This window comes from Hipposideros armiger, unplaced genomic scaffold (assembly GCF_001890085.2).
Source record: "Hipposideros armiger isolate ML-2016 unplaced genomic scaffold, ASM189008v1 scaffold_58, whole genome shotgun sequence".
NCBI classification, from domain to species: Eukaryota; Metazoa; Chordata; class Mammalia; order Chiroptera; family Hipposideridae; genus Hipposideros; species Hipposideros armiger.
In genome coordinates this window covers 1,136,906-1,156,389 of record NW_017731408.1, presented here as the reverse complement: position 1 = coordinate 1,156,389, position 19,484 = coordinate 1,136,906, and the positions used below count along the sequence as shown (strand labels likewise).

The following is a 19,484-nucleotide window of genomic DNA, read 5'->3' as shown; positions in this document are numbered from 1 at the left end:
CAAAACTGCACAAGGAAAGAGATTCTGAGAAATGTAGTCCCCAGCCTTAGATACATATGGCAGTGGTGGCGATGGTGGTGGTGATGGTGGTGATGGTGGTGGTGGTGGTGGTGTGTGTGGGGAGTGGGAGGCAGGAGAAGGAAGTAGTTAAGATCAACTACTCTCACAGTGCATCCACAGTGTCCAGTATATTGCAGACATCAAATAAAGAAAGACACTTCTGTTAACTAGTTGAGAGAAAGCAAAGTCCACATTTAGGAACTGTGAGAAGATTGCCACAAAGGAAAACTACCGGAAGCCCAAGTCTAAAACTTGAAATTGGGAGAGCTTCATTTAACAATGAGATTTTATATACTCATATCTTGACACAATCTGTCAACTAAGGATAAAAGCTTAATTAGTGACATGATCACATTCCTGTGTATAAAGATCGTAATTTAGCACAAGTGGATGTTGGGTGGCCACCGCGTTCACATAGATGACTTCCTTTATAAAAATAATCATCAGATTGAGAACTACCTTCAGGACTCATGCAACGATCAAGTTCAGGTCCACCATTTATGTTGGAGGAAGATCTGCCATGTGCAGAAATCTGCTGAAAGAGGAGAGTGACCAGTTTATCAGAAAAAATTTACAAATCTGTACATAATGAAAATGCTTAAAGAATATAAAAATATAAAATGATGCAGAAATAGAGGCAAGATCGCCTTTCGTTTCATCCTACCTCCCGACATACACCACATTAATGCATTTTTTTCCCTTAGATGTAATATTTTCAATTAGAATTAGATATCAGGAAAATTGACAGTGTGTTCCTCTCTTTGCTATTATCTTACTTTTGCCCTCAATGAAATAAAGGAGGCTTACAAGGCATCACAGCTGTACAAGGTACTTATGACAGGTAAAATAAGACTCAGAACCACAGATAATTCCAAGAAGCTCCACGAGTCCCCAGATCCCACACGAGCCCTCGGGCTGACCGCAGGGAGTCCCTGCTGAGGTTACGCCCTTCTCAGCACTCCAGCCCCAGCCCAAGGCTGCATCCCCTCCCACACCCTCCTGTGGATTCAGCGTGGAGAGCAGCCCTGGCTCCACCCTTGTCTCCACAGACCCTGGGACAGCAGGGATTCCTCTTGAGCACCGTAAGCATTTTCATTACTAGGAGTCAGAAGGAAATAAAAGACAAAACTAAGAGGTAGGCTGCAACTTAACAAAAAGCTGACGTTCCCTTTCGAACACAGAAATATCGCTAATTCTTAGGCAAACTGAAAATTTCATATTATGAATATTATTCATAGTAAGGGTATTATTCCGTAAGGCTTACAGAATTTTTTTTTTAATCACCAAGAGCTCTTAGGCTTTTAAACTCAAACTGTTCTCTTTGATCTTTAATATCCTTTCTTCCTTCCGATTATTCCTTTCAGGAGCTCACAAGGTCAAGGGACCTACCGAATACTGACAAGCCTCGTCACCAGTTTTTGTACTGGTGTTCTTACACACTTGCTTCTGTGCCCAAACTGTCCTGCTAGCTTCTGCCCCATCATGGCTGTGCCTCCTTCATCACTGCATCCACCATATGCAGCACGGTGTCTGGACACACAGTCCTTAATTCATACATGAAAGCATAAGTGACGCAGGTCCCGGGCAGGGAACCGCCCTTCCCAGCGTGCCCACAAGTCGGAGACACTGGGTGTCTTCCCGGGAAGTGGAGACCTTCACAGATGCTGAGTTTGGCTCAAAACCCAGGACAGCCCGATACTTATAAACATTTCTCCAAACAGGATCATCCGGAAGTTCTCCTGGAACAAAACACGAGCCTCAAGAATAAGAGACAGGTAAACATTGGGCTGTTTTCTCAGATTCCAGGTCCACACCAGGCAGCAGTGTGCCATCAGGAAGCCCGATGCCACGGAAATGCAGTGCTGAGAACCACCCAATCAGCGCCTGTCCTGAGTGGCAAACACACTTCTCACAGGGTTTTGTCTCCTTCCATCTGACATGGCAAGTAGCCATGAGTGCAGGAACATGGGTGGGCGTGTGGGTACCTTCCTGGCCACCCCCGACCTGATGGAAACGCTGCACTCAGCTGAACCCCTGACTCCGTGGAATTCAGTCGCTCTGCCTCCTCACAACACAAGATAATGGGTGGACAATCAGTTTCTCAAAAATTAGTATGTATATATGTATGTATTTATTTATAGCCGCTGAAATCAAGGCAACTCCAAATTAAGCAGGAGTCTTATTTTGCTAGAATTTGTATGCTAGAATGTTTATGCAAGCTAGGCCGTTTAAAACCAAGGCCCGTAGAGGGGACGTACAGGGGAGCAGAAAAGAAAACCACAACATTCTCTACTCCATTTGTTTCCACAGCTCCCACCTAGTCCAAGGTCCTCCTGGGGTCTGTCTAGGCACCTCATCAAAGGCCCCTTAGTTATGTTCAGGCTCACCCACGGCCTGCGTAACTGCCAGGGAAACTTCCACAGGACAGGTCTGATATCAGCCCCAGGACCCAAAAGCCTCAGGGGGTGTCTGTTATCTCCAGTATGGCATTCAGGCCGTGATTCGTCCCCTGCCTAGCTGCCCAATTTGTTTCCCACCACATATGTTTTTCATGTATTTCACACTTACATTTACTCAAATAATCTTTTTTTTTTTTGAAAAGTTGCTTAAACTTTCCAAGTCTTATTTTTTGCTCTGAACGCAGGAGACAGAAGCAGCACCTAGCTCAGAGACTTGCTAAAGAATTAAAATGAGCTCATACATGTAAAATCATTTAGCACAGCCACTGACATGTAACACTAACTCAGTATTAGTTATCAGAGTCTTTCCTGACAAAGGAAAATAGGGCCTTGACATGAGTGACTGACATTTTTTTGAATTGTTGAATGTACAATGGCTAGAAGAGGTCTTTTACTCAATAATCCATTCCAAGTCTGTTCCTCTGCTAATCCAACCCTTCTTAGACTGACAGTTGTTAGTCAAGGGAACACAAGATCCAAATTAAATTCACATCAGCCGCATTCTTAATGGCATAAAGATGAGAGGGGTGCCATGTTTTGGAAAGTGGTATCTTAAAAGATGAGTGGGAAGACCCCTTTCGATCACTGCTTGCCCCTAGATTACTAGAGAGGAGGTGGACTGTGGGTAGTCACCAGCTCACCTGCATGTCTAAATCTCCCAGCCCAGACCGGGGCAGGCCCACACCCTCAGGCGGCCGCTGGCTGGTCGGGCAGCAACCGCCTCACCTCCCAACACTTAGCCTGGAGGGGTGGGCAGTGCGCAGGCCCCACACCCACTGCTGAGGTCCTGCCTGACATGCCTGCCTTGGTGCCACCCTCCCCCAGGCCGCCTGCTCAGCTTTCTCAGGGGTGGGTAACAGCCTTCTACCAAGTCCCTCTCTTGAACTAATTTGAGTAAGTTTTATAACAGTTCTCTGCCAGTGTCCTGCCTGACTCCAGGGCTCTCTAAGAAGGAAGTCTTGGAAGGGGCTAAAACAAAGGCATTTTCACCTCCTTGTGCATTTTCACATGGATGGATGACTCCTCAGAGGGCTAATTAACTGAGTCCCTGTGATCCACTGTAATGTCCCCGCTGTTTATTTGGATTAAGCCCCACTCCCACCTATCCAGCTTTTACAAACCCAGTTTGTGTTGGGATTCGGAGGTGACAAGGAGCAGGGAAGGTGACCAGGAGACAGCAGGTGGTGGAGCAGGCTCTCTGGACACTAAAAGAAAGCAGCTGAAGCCTGAGTCTCAGAGCAGGGGGCGGCCCCTGGAGAGGACCAGGGCGCGGCGCCAAAGGGAAAGCCTATTTCATGGAGACCTGACAAAGCGTTCACTGTCACCAGGAAATGCAGCTTTCTTAGCAAACAATGATGGCAAGAACATTTTCAAAACCTTTGATTTTTTAAAAAGGATTAAACCTTAGGCATTTTTAAATAAAATCTATACTGAATTAACAGGAATGACTTCTATCTAATTACCCATCCAAATATGTTTCTTTATTCAAAAACAAAGCTTTCATGAAGAAGTAAAGAACCTGAACAAATAAGGGGAATCATTTTATTCCAGCACAGCGGAATAGACAGGGACAGGAGCAGACACAGGGACAGCTTTTCTTTCTTCCCTCACCAGCAACCTGTGCTGCATTTTCAGAGGATTCAAAGGTGAACAGACAGGCTCGTTATCACCAGAAGTTTACAATTATAAGAAGAGACACATGTGTGTGCTTAAAACCCGTCCGGGAAATCTCTACATTCCAGGCTATGGTTCCTAAGGCTCTGATGGTTCCTAACAACTCTGGATATGGGTGAGGGAGCCATTTTGCAAAGGCATCAATCTGCACTTGTAATGCTTGCCTCACACAGCTAATGACGCAGGTCATTTGACCTCCCAGGAATGAGGCTCAGTGCTGCAAGGGTACAAGAAATGCTGGGTATTCACCAAGATCTCTGGACAGATCCCTGGCAAATGTGAAGCAGCTATTGTGAACTGCAAAGCAGAGCGTTTCCAGTGCCCTGAGAGACATGCAGACAAAGAGCAATGAAAACCCAGGGGAGAACGCCACGACTATGAAATTCTCTCCATTTACCAGGCACAATTTATGTATTTCCCTGTCCCTCGTAGGAGAATTAGTCTCTTATTGAAGCAAGGATTGAATTAGCACCAGAGAGATTCAAGTTTGGCATTACTGATGAAACCTGTCCCATTTCTATTGTCTAAGAACTGTTATTAAAATCTCTTAAAATGCTAATGAGCTTTCATGCTGTGATCAGCAACTTTGACGCTGAGAGCGCATAAAGAAAGTGCCTAGATGCCCCACGTTAGTGAGGCCCTCCCCAGTAAAGCATAAATGCATGACAGCATCTGGCCTCTTTCAAGAGAGCTCCTATAATTACTAGCTGGCTCAAAAAGATGCAATTGTATTTAGGGGTGGAGAGAAGAGGGGGACATATTTCCTGATGAAGTCCTGATTGGTCAAGGAGGGCAGGTGATGAAAAGGCTGTGGAGATATTGCTGAGTATGTCCTTTGAGCCCTGCACTGCTGCCCCACCCACCTACTCCTCTGACAACAGCTCCATATTTCTGAGTAAGCAAGGAAGGAAAGGGAACAAGAATCTGCTTCTGCTAAGAACTAAAAAAAAAAAAAAAAAAAAAAAAAAAAAAAAAAAAAAAAAAGACTTGAAAACAGAGCAGAAAAAGCTATCAAGTGTTTTCAACAGCTAGCATCATCTAAAAAGGCATTCATGGCTGACTGAGTACACTGGATAACAGGTACCATTGTGCATTTTTAGCCAGGAAGTTAAAAAGTGTCCTACAGTAAATTTCTTTGGTAAGTGGATTATTACAATTTCTACAAAATATTTAAAATTTAAAGAGAAGTGTTAAGTACGACACTAAAAATATGTCAAGTTTTGTTCAGAAATAGGCAATTCTTTCAAGAAGTAGCAAAAATGGCTATAACAATACATTATAGTACATTATTGTTGACTTTTGAAGGCAATGCTGAATGCTATTTAGATTTTTCATGAAAGGAACACGTTGAACAGAATCTGGGAGATATTCTTGTGTAGGGAGTTGACTTTCTTGAATGCATCTTTGAAAATGCAATGATGATTCAATTTTTAAGTGGCCTACTGCAGGGGTCAAACATATTTTCTGTAAAGGACCAGAGTGGAATGTTTTAGCCTTCTGTAGGTCATGTGGTCCTTGTCACAACTACTCAACTCTGCTGTTGTAACACGAAAGCAGCCACAGATCGTAAGTAAACAAATGAGCATGGCTGTGTTCCAATAAAACTTTATTTAGAAAAACAGACACTGGGCCAAATTGGGTCCAAGGCAAACCCCAGGTCTACAAGAACTTTAATGGGAAAGCTTTTCCTCCAATATAATTCTTATACTTTTACATTCTAAAACAGAATAACCCTCACATTATTGTTGTTGCTATAAAGCAGCAGTTCTCTGTCCTTGTCTGTACATTTGGAAAGGCTATACATACTGAAAAGATTTGAAAAACTCTATTGCCAGGCTGTATCCCAGATTAAAAGATCCTTGGGTCTAGGGCCCAGGAATCAGTATTTTTTAAGCTCCACCAAAGATCTAATGTGTAGCCAAGGTTGAGAACCTCTATGGAGGAAGTTTCTGGCAGCAATTGTTTTTTGTTTTGTGTTTTTTTTGTTTTTTTATTATTAGTTTCAGGTGTACAGAACAATGCAATAATTATCCTTTACACCCCTCACAAAGTAACAACTCCCCTCCCACATCCACTGCCCTCCCACCCCCGATATCATACTTATCTATTACAATTCCATTGACTCCATTCCCACACTCTACTCCACGTCCCGTGACTATATGTATATATAATTATAGTTGATATACAATATTATTCAACATTAGCTTCAGAAATACAGTGCAGTGGTCAGGCCTTTATGCCACCTATGGAATGGTCTCCCTAACAAGACATGAGTCCATCTGGCCCCCTAAAAATATTTACAACATTATTGATTATATTCCCCAGACTGTCTTTTCTATCCCTGAGGCCACATTATAGTTACCAATTTGTATTGTCTCGTCCCTTCCCCTTCTCCTTCATCCCCACCCCCTCCCAACTAGCAACCTCAGTTTTTCCTCTGTGTTTCTGAGACTATTTCTGTTCACATTTCTCATTTATTCAGTTTTTTTAGATGGCAGCAATCGTGATGAACTATTCAGCTACCTTAATTCAAGTTCTCTCTGTCACTCATCTAATATCCTAATCATTGCAAGTCATTTATAGCCAAAGAACAGATTTCTCTTTGTAAGAAAAGGGAAGACGACACTCGTTACAATCTATTGGATGCCTACTTTGTGACAAGTCCTAAAATGTGTACTTCATATCTTATGGATTAAATATTATCATTTCCATTGATTTGCGAGGCGGGGGCGGAACAGAGAGGTTATATAACATGCACAAATGCCACAGCAAATGTGGAGTCAGAATCTAAACCCAGGTCTGGCTCCAGAGCCCAGGGGCTATGGGGTTAGCCTCACACGCTCCCCTTCTCTAACAGCAGGAAGAGAGAAGTCTTCCAAGGCTATTAAATTAACTAAGGGATGCTACCCAATATCAGACTCACTGATCAAAATAGTCACTGTGCTATATTTAGAGCATGTTTTCAGATCATAGAACTACAGCCACACTCCTGTACTTCAGTCATACAATATACAAATTGATAAACAAATTCACAGCCTTTTCTCACATAAAGAGAGCTTAAATTTTTCTTCTTTAAAAAGATCTTGGAAATGTACTGAAGATTTTTTTTTAAAATCAGTGTACTAGATATTCATTGCATTGGGTTGCTGGAAAAGTCATGATGCATTTTTGCAACGAAAAACACAGAAAAAATATGTCATGACTTTTCTGACAACCCAATAGATAGATTTGCTTCCATTATCATTTTTGAGGCTTAAATATATAATATATATATATATATGTGTGTGTGTATATATGTAATATATATATGATTATTTATATATATGTATATATGTGTGTGTGTGTGTATATATATATATATATATAAATATACCAGAAACATCAATTCCATGCACTAGAAGGAAAGCCAGTGTAAATTACGACAAATGCTGAATTAGATAGATATTTAAAAAGAAAAAGCTTTATCACTTTTATATTAGATTTGTGATAATTTACTCTGAAATACTTCAGTATTAATAATGAGATATGTAATTAATCTGAATCAGCACCTAAGGGTTGGTAACACACCACGTATTCTCATCTCTAGCCATAGCTTAGACTGGGTTTCATTTGGCAAAATTGGGCTCTTGAGACTCGTGATTGGCTAATGGTGGTGAACAGTGATAAACAGAGCCCACTACCCGTGCAAGTACAAGGCTTAAGATGGCAGCCAGCTCCACAGCCTATGAAAGGGAGAGTGTGCAGCCTGCTGACTTGTACCTTTCTGCTCCTCTGAGTATGGCGGCCACCTCAGTTGAGTACGTGACCTGCCAAAACCAGCACAGCATCTCAGCACATCCCTGTGGGTGAGCCTTTCAAGCAAAGTGTTGGCTTACTGGATTCTGAACAACGAATAGGTAGTATGGCCATGCCTACCTGCTGAAAATATCTGCAAGCTTTCACTGTGAGGTATCAATGGTTTCTAGGTTACCAGGGTGGTGGGAGAGGTGCCTGTCTCTTCAGTTCCGACTACGGAGGTGGCCAGTGTCTGGCACCGGCACAGGCCAGTTCACTAAGATAAGCTAGCTCTTAAGTCTGAAGTCCATCCAGTTTTCTCTAATGTAATACAAAGAAGAATTTTTTGATATTACCACTTCCATGAATAAGGGGGCATTGAAGATGAATGCCTGTGGGTTATATTCAAATAAGGTTTCTACAACTGATCCTATTTATACACGGATCTGCTTAGCAAACTGTCCCTCCATCCCCACGCAGGTGTGCTTCAGCCCCGTTGAGTCACTTACCCACCCAATGCCTCTCTTTACTGGGCAGCTACAATGCGCAAAAAGCACTGTCCTCAGAGTCTAAGGTTCATTAGGATGGTTTATTTTGTTAGGGCACTGAAGTCTTCAAAACTGCTTAGTCCCTTTTTTGTTTGTTTCTGTCAATAAAGTGAATCACATTCAAAGATGAAGCCACCACCCAACCTTTCTGGGGTCATAAAGGGGAGTAGTCAGTCTCAGTACTGAAGATTATTAACTAGTTTTAAATACCAAAGAAAAGCCAAAGCTCCAGGGACAAGCGGAAACCGGCTAAGGTCAGCAGCTACTGTGGATTTACATTTCACAGCTTCGAAAAGAAGTTTTGAAGTTCAGTAGGTCAAAGAGTTACATTTTAGCTCTGCCAATCAGCATGAGATACTACCAGCCCTTTCATCACACTTCACAAATCTGGAAAATCTTTCAGCACGAGCAGACCCAGGAGACAGCATCAGATAAAATATCAGCACATCAGACAGTTTATAATCTCAAGATGTTGGATAATGTTCCAAATGTACTTTTTTTGTTTCTTCTTTCAACCAACAAGAATGCTCATCATAGATAGCCTCCGGGCATACGCTTCAGCGTCAAAATGTGAGACATTCTATCCCTCAGTGTCCACAGATGTGCCCCTGGCTCTGAAACTTAAGTTACTACAGCCTTGAAAGTCTTAAATTGGGACATGGATGATGAATTAAATCTCAGGGAAATGCTTTCTTCATCCATCTGGCAGCCGATGACACATTTAGGACTCTTTCTGGCCTATCTGTCCCAAAGAAAAGCTGTGATTTAAGCATGGTAAATATTCCCACAGGGAAAGTTATCAGCTAAATCGAAGGGACTCAGAGGAGCTTGGGCAGAAGAAACGGGAGATCATGGGCTGAGGTCAAGGAGGAAATAGAGGGTCAGGAAGATGGGGATTAAGAGTAGAAAACGTCAGGGGAGGTGGGCTTCTAGGATTTGAAGGGGAGAGGAAAGAATGGGCAGGGAGTGATGGGTCTGGGGAACAAAAGGATTGGAAGAACAAAGCGATAAAATTACTGGGGAGACAGACTTCAATGGTCCTTGAAAAGGACATTGTACAGAAAGCCATTGGGGCAACAGGGGCAGCCTAAGAATGAAGCTTTGAGTGGCTGAGAAAGAGGATGAGAGCAGAGAGAAGGGGTGTGCTCACCAGCCTTCAAAATGGTTCCCATGAGCCTCGCCTCCTGATTTTCATACTGTTGTACAGTCTCCTCCCATGCTGAAGCGGGCGGATACATGTGACTGCTGTGATATTAAGGAAATGATGGTGTCTGACTTCCAGGCTTTCAACCACACACACTCTTGTGTCTATCTCCAAGTGGAGGAGGCAGCTGAGCATGGAGGGAGCTCTGAGCTTCCTTTTTCTTTTAAGGCTTGCTTCCTTGTAACTGCACACTAGGGAGCACCATTTCTGCCTTAATCCTCTGGCCTGCGGGGGCCAGAGACTCTCTGGTCTTGGTTCCCCCCTTAGTTTAACTGGGACATGTTGAAACATCCACAGAAAATTTCAATACTCAAGGAGGACAAAAGAAAAACAAACAAGAGTCCTGAGGAGCTATGCACCCTCCCAATAAAGGCCTAGTACAACTTGGCATGAACTGGCCTTACTGCAAAGGTCTTAGGACTCCCCGTGTGCCTGACTGCAGTAGGTAGCCTGGCACCACTGTGGTGAAGGTGGCTTGCACCTGGCCTGCAGAAATGCCTCACTCTGCATAAAGACTGACACAGCACAGCTTTTCCATAATAATCACACTAGTTTCCGCGTGGGGTGCCCATGTTGCAGTCATTGAAGCAGACCCAGTAGTGATGGGGAAGAAGTCAGAAGTTAGAGATACAGACTCTGGAAGGGTGCGAGACCCCAACTGGCCATTGGAACCTTGGGTAAGTCACTTCACATCTCTCAATCGCAGTTTCTTCAGCTACAAAAGAAGAGTAAACTAAAAGCTCTGAGACCACTTCCAGTTTCCAAAGTCAACGGTTTTAAGTATCTAGCAAAACCAAAACATTATAACTGAAGTACACTGAAGTACAAAAATGAATGTATGGGACTACATCAAACTTAAAAGTTTTTTTTTTACAACAAAGGAAACAATCAACAAAACAAAAAGGACGCCTACTGAATGGGAGAAGGTATTTGTCAACGAAATATCTGATAAGGGGTTAATATCCAAAATTTATAAAACACTCATGCAACTCAACATCAAAAAAACAAACAACCCAATTAAAAATGGGCAGAGGATATGAAGAGGCATTTCTCTAAAAAGGACATACAGATGGCCAACAGGCATATGAAAAAATGCTCAACCTCACTAATCATTAGAGAGATGCAAATAAAAACCACAATGAGATACCACTTCACTCCAGTCAGAATGGCTACCATCAATAAATCAACAAACCACAAATGCTGGCGAGGTTGTGGGGAAAAGGGAACCCTGGTGCACTATTGGTGGGACTGTAGACTGGTGCAGCTACTATGGAAATCAGTATGGAGGTATCTCAAAACACTGGAAATGGAACTACCTTACGACCCAGCAATCCCACACTTAGGTATTTATAAAGAAAAACCCAAGGCATTAATTTGAAAAAACATATGCACCCCTATGTTCATTGCAGCACTATTTACAATAGCCAAGACTTGGAAACAACCAAAATGCCCATCGGTAGACGACTGGATTAAGAAACTGTGGTACATTTACACGATGGAGTATTACTCAGCTATAAAGAAGGAAATCGTACCATTTGCAATGATATGGATGGAACTAGAGAACATTATGCTGAGTGAAATAAGTCAGTCAGAAAAAGACAAATACCATATGATCTCACTTATACGTGGAATCGAAAAACCTGAATAAATGAGAAATGTAAACAGAAATAGTCTCAGAGACACAGAGGAAAAACTGAGGGTTGCTAGTTGGGAGGGGGTGGGGATGAAGGAGAAGGGGAAGGGACAAGACAATACAGATCGGTAACTACAATGTGGCCTCAGGAATAGAAAAGACAGTCTGGGGAATATAATCAATAATGTTGTAAATATTTTTTAGGGTGTCAGTTGGACTCATGTCTTGTTAGGGAGACCACTTCATAGTTGGTGTAGAGGCCTGACCACCACACTGTATTTCTGAAGCTGATGTTGAATAATATTGTATGTCAACTACAATTATATATACATATAGTCACAGGATGTGGAGTAGAGTGTGGGAATAGAGTCAATGGAATTGTAATAGATAAGTATGATATCGGGGGTGGGAGGGCAGTAGATGGGGGAGGAGGGTTGTTTCTGTGTGAAGGGTGAAAAGGATAACTACTGCATTGTTCTGTACACATGAAACTAATAAAAAAAAAACAGGGCAAGATGCAGAACAGGGTTTATAAAAAAAAATAACTGAAGTACAACTCACTCTCAAGTTGTCTTCAAGTCTTTCAGGTTTAAGTTTAAAGAACCTTAATTACTTGGTCACCACCGTATTTCTTACACTCCCATCCTGCAAAAATTATTCATAATTTGAAGAATGCTCTGCATCCTCCACTGGCTTTGGGTCCAGCCCCTCAGAGAGCACGATCTTTTATGAATGAATATGACTGGAGCTGAGCTATCATCCTCATAAGGGCATTATTGAGGAACCTGTGAGTACTTTCTGTGAGAGGAGGGCTGCTTTTGTATGCCTCATATCTTTTTCAATGAGCAAACAAAAATGCCACTGACACTCTGTGGTCAGAGATTCAACATCACAACATCACTCTATTTTCCTTTTGAGCTCTTTCAGTGTTCCCGCCAAAACACCAAAGTGATTCCCAGAAATCGGCACAAGGTGTGGGGAGGGGGATTATGACAGAAGATCGTATTCTGCTTACCTTTCTTTGACTTAACTTGGCTTCATTTCCTATTAAGTAAAACCCAAATAGTAAAGAAATAAAAAATCTGCTCAAAGCTGTGTCCTGGCAGCTAGAGAGACATGTGTCAACTCCCACATATGCTGTCCTGGCTTGGCTTGCTGGCGTTTGTCAGTTCTCTGATTCTCTGGAAAAAAATTATCTATCTCCAAAGCCCTTAAGCTTCTAACTAGTAGAAACAGTGGTCAAAAGCTCCTGCCCATGAAAAACAGTCGTCCATTGTCAGGCATTTTCCCTCTTAATTGATCTTAATAAGCTATTTGCAATGAAGGGGATGGAAAAAGCATAGCATTACCACATGGCAATTATCTGTAATTCTCCATGTGCAATGTCAGTGAAGAGAAAAAAGCACAAATGTGGGCAGATGATGGCTAGGGCTTCACAAGGACATCAAAATTTGGGCATTTTGTAAAGTCAGTAACATGACTAAGGTGCAGTAGTTCAAAGGCAGGTTTTCATCCCAACAACAATATATAGCACAGGTTGTTGGGAACGGGAACGAGGTTCAATTTCCACACGGCACCACCCGTGAGAATAGGCAGGGGGAGGGATGTCTCACATTGTGTCCTAAAAGCTTATCAGTGCGGCAAGGGCTCCTTCAGCTGCTCATATTGAATATAAAACTTAGGGACTCTATTGGGTTGTCAGAAAAGTCATGACGCATTTTTGCAACGAAAAACAGAAAAAATACGTCATGACTTTTCCAACAACCCAATATATTAGCTTTAAAGTGAGAAGAAGAGAAATAGACTCCCCAGCCTCCTAGGTAGGTTTTTTGGCATCTTAAAAGAACTATAATCCTAGCATTTTGAGAAGTAATTCAAAATCAAGCATCCTTACATTACAGATGAGAAAAAGAAACCCCAGAAGAGGTCTCATGGCTGTTAGTAAAGCCCCCAGGCCTCAGGTACGCTGAGGAATGGGGGTGAAGGGTCCTGGAGAGATCACTGCTTTCACTCTCACTGATAATCTCATTTTACCCCAGCAGTCAACCTTTCCCTTTATCTCTTCCAGCATCAATAAGTAATCCTTTGGCATTGTAGGGGCCACAGCACTCTGTGTGCCAAATGCTGGGGTTACTGTAATAATTAAGGCACACCTAGCATGATGAGAACAATTAATCTAGTGTCTCAGCAACAACACAAATGATCACACTTTTAAAATTTCACGAATCTTCACTCCAGAAATGGGAGTGATCCTGTGCGAGCTGGCACACGTGTGTGAGGGAGTGGTGTGCACACTGAGCATTAAGCAGCACCTGCTGGCCCAGTGGCGACAACGAAAAAGGACAACTTTGGGTTTAGAATTGAACATGGAGTAGGAAGAAATATGGCAGCCCAGGTTACTGGTGGATAGCAAAGAAAGAGGAAAATGACCAAGATCCGAGGTAAGCGGGGACGAAAGTACCTGCCCTTCAGCCATGTGCAGCCCTAGGCCAAGGATCCCAGCACTGCCTGGAGCAGTGGCTGGGAAGAGAAATCCACATGACCTTTGCAGGGGCTCCCTGAAAACCTCCTGATGGGTTTGCCCTAGGTTAACAAGTACCAGCAACGAAGAGCCACTTCCTTTCGCTTTAACAAATGATGAAATCACTTTAACTAGAAAAGAAGTGAATCAGCTTGCATTATTTTACTTTAGTTCTCTTGAAAAGTTACTCGAATTAAAAACAGTGCACCTCCCATCTATTCCGGGGAAAATATGTTGGGAAAGGAAAGCTGGAAACACTTAGCTTATTAGTGAATTTTAATTTATATAACATTTTTTGGAATGGACAATTAAGAATTCTATTAAAATCACATTATAAATGGACCTAAGCCAATTCAGCACTTCAGAAAATGCCTGGTTCTTATAAATATAAGGAGCTTCCCACACGCAGAGGTAGGTGAGAGTTTTGTACTCCAAATCACACACTGACTACGAGCATCGGTCCAAATCCTGCCAATGTACACAAGCATGGAACCTTTTAATAAGCAGAGGGGGACACGGGGGTAGGCACGGACCCCAAGGCTCTGAAGGGGTCAGGACGCCAGGCTCGCCAGGTTCTTGTTCCTCATTCACTCAAAGGTGCCGGGGCTCCTACTATTCATGTTGCGGATTAAAAATACTTTTCAACATCCTGTAGGTAAAGACCACTCAGATGATATGTGAAATGTTTAGGCCACCAATTTTGGAGAATGTATTCCTAATGAAGGTATTTCCATTGTCAACCAAACACGCCAAGAGAATGGAAGTTAATGTACACGTACATACATGGATGGTATTGTTTATTTTTCAGTATTCTTAGAGTACATTACCTAAAGATAATCTGATTGTTTCTACAGAAGAAAACTGTCAATCTTTAGCCCCAAATATTTACTGCTATTTTACCAGGCACGTTTTCTCTTGTAAATTAAAATTATTGAGAGCTAATTCAAATTAAGTGTCTTGAAATTTTGCAAATTTGGTTTTGCTCATCATTCGAAATAAGACTTATTTCTAGGTTATTCACCAAAATTAACATATTGTTCTTGTGTGTGTGTAAATATTATACTAGTATTTCACTCTATTTTACACTTTCACAAAGTGAAATCCTGTTCGCAATATTAAAGCCATAATTCAAAATGAGGTTTTTAAGAAGAATCAGAGTTCGCCAAGGCTTTGTCATTGCAAATCATTTTACTAATAACAGGAAAACTACTACTGATAGTAATTTACTACATTATATTCAATCCAAACCACAACCTTATATTCCCAGTTTAGAGATGGGAACACTTCAGCTCAGAAGAGTTAATTGAGTTGGCCAAAATGACATGATACAGGATTCAAAATCAGGTCTTCCCCTTTTGATTTGTTACTATACCCAAGCCCCTGAACAAATTAAACTACTAAACTATACAACTCAAAATAAAATCACACAAACATGCCACATGTGCTATTTCATACCTTTAATCCTCTGAAACTTCCTGGGCTAGTTGGAGAGGAACTGGAGGATTTCGTAGATTTAGGAGTAGAAAGCTGGCTGCTGGGAGTTCCATTAACTGACCATGAGACAACAAAGGAGACAGAGGTCATTAAAACTCAAAACCACCAGGTTGTGTCAAAACACTCAGCACATGCACCACATCGCTCCAATGAAGCTTCGACTCATTTAAAGCTCAAAGCAGATGGCAAATCAGCAAAAAGGAAAAATAACATATCGTATTAGATTTTAGACAAAGTATTGGACAAATAAGGGGTGAAACTAGGATTATTTTCAATAATAGCTTTCCAACAGTGACATAAACAAAGATAGAAAACATTATAGAACTAGGAATGTGAACAAGAACTTGTCCATATAGCCTGCCTGCCAGCAAGGATAGAAAAATGAATTGGCTATTATATTTGTAATGGTTTACTACAAAGATTGTCCCATGATCTCCAATATCCACTATCTTGGTATATACTGACCTGAATAAGCAAGACATTCTACGGCTCTCCCAAATCAATTCCACCATCATCCAAGTAAATTTTTCAAGGACATTCTTAATAGAATGGGGAAATTAATGGTCATTTTCCTTGCAATGTCTACTTATTTGTTTGACGGTCATAAAAGACCCTCTTCAACTCTTTTTTTTTTTTACCTAGACTAGTTATTTCTAATTTCTCCCATTTTCCTCACAGCTAATTTCCCCACTATTTAGCAATCTTGATGGTTTTTTTTTTTTTTAATATACCCTCCTCCAAACTCCCATACACTTCTTAGGTTGAAGATCCGATTTTACAGCCTCTGCTAGGAGGAGTATGGCCACTGCTGTTTTGAGGGGGCAGGCAGCCTGCAGACTCTGTACTGCAGAATGCTGTTCAAACATTTCAGTGTGACTCATGTTTATTCCTAATGGTATCACCTGGATCAATTTCTGCTTTAATTTCACAAAGCTGGCAGTTAACACCTCGTATTGGTGTAATTTTTTTTTTCTCTTCTAAGAAGTATTTGTAACCCCTTTTATCATGAATCTTCAATGCTTTTGCCCAAAGTAGATGAAGAACTGCCATTCATCTCTGTAGAAAGAAAAGCAAAGTCCATTTCCTTTTTTTTTTTTAAATAGGAGAGAACAGACAACTATTCTTTTAAATAATGCTAGTAAGTATAAAAAGCAAAACACAGAGATAAAGGTCCTGACTAGGTGATTGAGAAAGGTGAGCACCACTCTTTGAGTGGAGGCAGAAGTCCTGGGCCAAATATTTGTGATTAGATGAGTCATTTGCAAACAGGGGTATCTGGGTCTATGAAGTCATATTTTTTTACTGTATTGCTCATTTAAAAAATTCAGCAAAGACGAAAATATTTTTCTAGTTATTTTTAAATTATGAAACTTTGATTTTTCTAATTCAAAACCATTCATTCAAAAACAATTAACAGCAGTTTAGATTTTAAGAAAGGTGTGTGGGTATTCAGAGTACAAGTCCAACCCCAGTAACTATCCAATTATTTCAAAACTTTTCAGAGGATTCAACAGCCCTGATTATTTCTCAATTAAGTTAAATTTCAATTAACGTCATATCTTTAAAATAATTCTCTTTAAAAAAAACTGAGGGTAAAGTCTCTTTAAAGCCACATAAAATAGAGATTAAGATGGGCAATGAACTCGTCAACTTGCTGGGAGCTGAGGCCTGTTTCAGTTCACCTCACACAGCAACCTGTTACTGCTCAGTCAGTGTTGTCCGTTTCCACTAATATTCAGACACCACACTGATATCAAAGGCTTCTTGGGCTGGTGAGAGAAAAGAGACTAAAGGAGAAAAATTAATTCCTGCAAACGGTAATCTCTGTAGCTGACCAATTTCCCTAACAACACACCCCCTGCCTACACATAGTTTAACAAAACTCATCGCCAGGGATTTCACTGGTGTCAGTAACTATGCCCATATTTTCCCCCAAATACCTCTGATCCTAAAGAGATATTAAGTCACATGCAGCCCTCTAAATTTCTGATAGCAGTTGGAAGGTTCTAAAAAACGTTGTCTAATGAGTAGCCTTTAATTAGTACATTAGGTACCATTTACTAGCACATTTCTCCAGCGTCTTTGGGAGGGTAAGTGGGGCCTGGGTGTGCCTTCTCCCCTGACACACATTGCTGCCACCAACTGGAAGGCATGCAATGACCAGCCAGCATCTTTACAATGCTCCCACTCCTTTACTGCACCCCTGAACCTCTCTCCCCAAATAAGGCTTTCATCTACCCCTCCCTTCAACTGTACGGTAAGATCAACTCAGGGACTGTTTTGTTCACTTGTTTGTTTGCCCTGAATACTTTTTATCTTAGTGGACTATGAAAGAGTCACAAGCTAGAAAACCTAAAGTGAGAGTTAAGACAAATTATGGTAACTATTTCCCCACTGCTATCCAGATTAATCTCTGTGTGCTTATTATACACTATTTAGCTATTACAATAAATTAAGAGTTCTGCTGAGCGATTTAGTCTACCCGAAGACTTCACTTACGGGAGCATTTCTGTCCCAAGATTGAAAACGTACAATATTATTTTTACAAAGTTACTAGCTGTTTGAAATTCCAATTAGTCCCGTGGAATTTTAAATATGGTAACAGGTAGACCGCAGCTAAAGCAGCCTGTAAAAGCAAGTTATACTTCTGGGTATTGTGGCTTTTAATAATCAAAACCCTTTCCTTTCTGGTAGTGGGAGAGAATACAATCTGAATAAATACGGTAACTTCCTCCAGAATCACAGTGAAGTCCCAGCAGTTGACTCGGGTCTCAGCCTTCCATAACTGCAGTGTGTGCTGAACATGTTTTTGAGTTAATCTCTTACAAGCAGCCGTCTGCCCTCTGGAAAGTGATTTAAACATCTCACAAGTTTCACTTATGAGTTTAAGATCTATTAACCCAAATCCAAATATGGACTCAGTTAAAAATGTGGGGCACTGGAATGCGAAGATTTTCTTGAATCAATTTCTAAGCTCTCCAAATTCAAGTTAAAAACATGTATACATTTATTAGACTACATGATGAAGCAGCTGGTCTGGAAGACAAATGCGGCTACGAAACCTGCTTTGAGTTCAGTGTGTTAGTTTCCCTCTTACAACTCCAGGAGACAAATTTGGAATCATCTTAATACCTGACTCTTGAACCACTCTCCCCACATCTATCTAGTTATTTTACCATATGATAAGCATCTGTGAACCCATCACCAAAACAAAAGCTACAAATCTGACAAAAATCTCCAACTTCCATATGGTAAGCTCAGTTCAGTGTATTTATGCAAATTTCATATTATATTAGCTTCCCCAGTGTTTGAGATACTTTACAGAAAGCATAATATGATTTGAAATAAGCTTAACAGCAGAGAAATGCTTTCAGTTAAAAATATTCATATCAGCGATATGTTCAGAAAGAGAAAGTATTGGGCCTATTAATCCCAGGATAGGGAGGAAGGTGAGAACAAAAGAGTATAATTGCCTCTATGGTCATTTAGCCATTTTCGACAATAGAATTATTTCCAAGATTAACTAGAAAATAAACCCCTTGAGGCAATGTGCCTCCTTGATCCCTCAGTATCGTGACTACACCCAGACAGGCACCTGTCAATCTTCTGACAATGACTGGCTCTCTAGGACATAAGGGAGGCGGAAGCATTTCATACTGCACAGATGTACACTGGTACCAGCCAGAAACATTCATGGAAATGAAGCAAAGGAAACAGAAATGTGGCAAAAGACAAAAACAGAAACCCAGCAGAGCGACAAAGCCATAATAACCTTGGCTCACCTGGGGATTTGGTTGTAGAGTAGGCACTGGAGTAGGGACCTCCCCTCCTTACTGTACAGTCAGTTTATACAGAGGAGGAGACAGTAAGGACAGTGATTATTCAGCAGGTCTAAACGTGTCTACAGAAAGAAGGGTTAAACAACCCGACCTAAAGAAAGTAGGGCAGGTGCTGAAAGGGGGAAGCAGTGAAAAGTAGAACGGCCCCCAAACTCAGGTCTTTTATACAAAGTTTGATGCGTGAGACAGTTTCTCCTACTTTCACATTTTCTAGATTTCCCACATGTAAAATGATGATTTTTCACAATCTTTTCCTTAATGGGAAATGATATCAGCAA

The 19,484-nt window shown here is 41.3% G+C and overlaps 1 protein-coding gene across 10 annotated transcripts in view; it reads right to left on the bottom strand.

The window, feature by feature from the left end:
• DCLK2 (doublecortin like kinase 2) overlaps positions 1 to 19,484 on the bottom strand; it is a 138,373-nt gene that overhangs the window by 31,118 nt on the left and 87,771 nt on the right. For 6 of the 10 annotated variants that reach the window (XR_002123862.1, XR_002123861.1, XM_019641172.1 and 3 more), the window contains exons 5-7: positions 19,150 to 19,200; positions 15,329 to 15,423; positions 520 to 595 (exon numbers count right to left, since the gene is read on the bottom strand). Coding sequence is in view for 7 of the 10 variants with exons in the window: in XM_019641172.1 (XP_019496717.1) it covers positions 520 to 595; positions 15,329 to 15,423; positions 19,150 to 19,200 (222 nt within the window). In the remaining 3 variants the exon portion in view is untranslated. The remainder of the gene's footprint in view (positions 1 to 519; positions 596 to 15,328; positions 15,424 to 19,149; positions 19,201 to 19,484) is intronic. The other 4 variants (XR_002123863.1, XM_019641176.1, XM_019641173.1 and 1 more) reach the window with 3 other exon arrangements.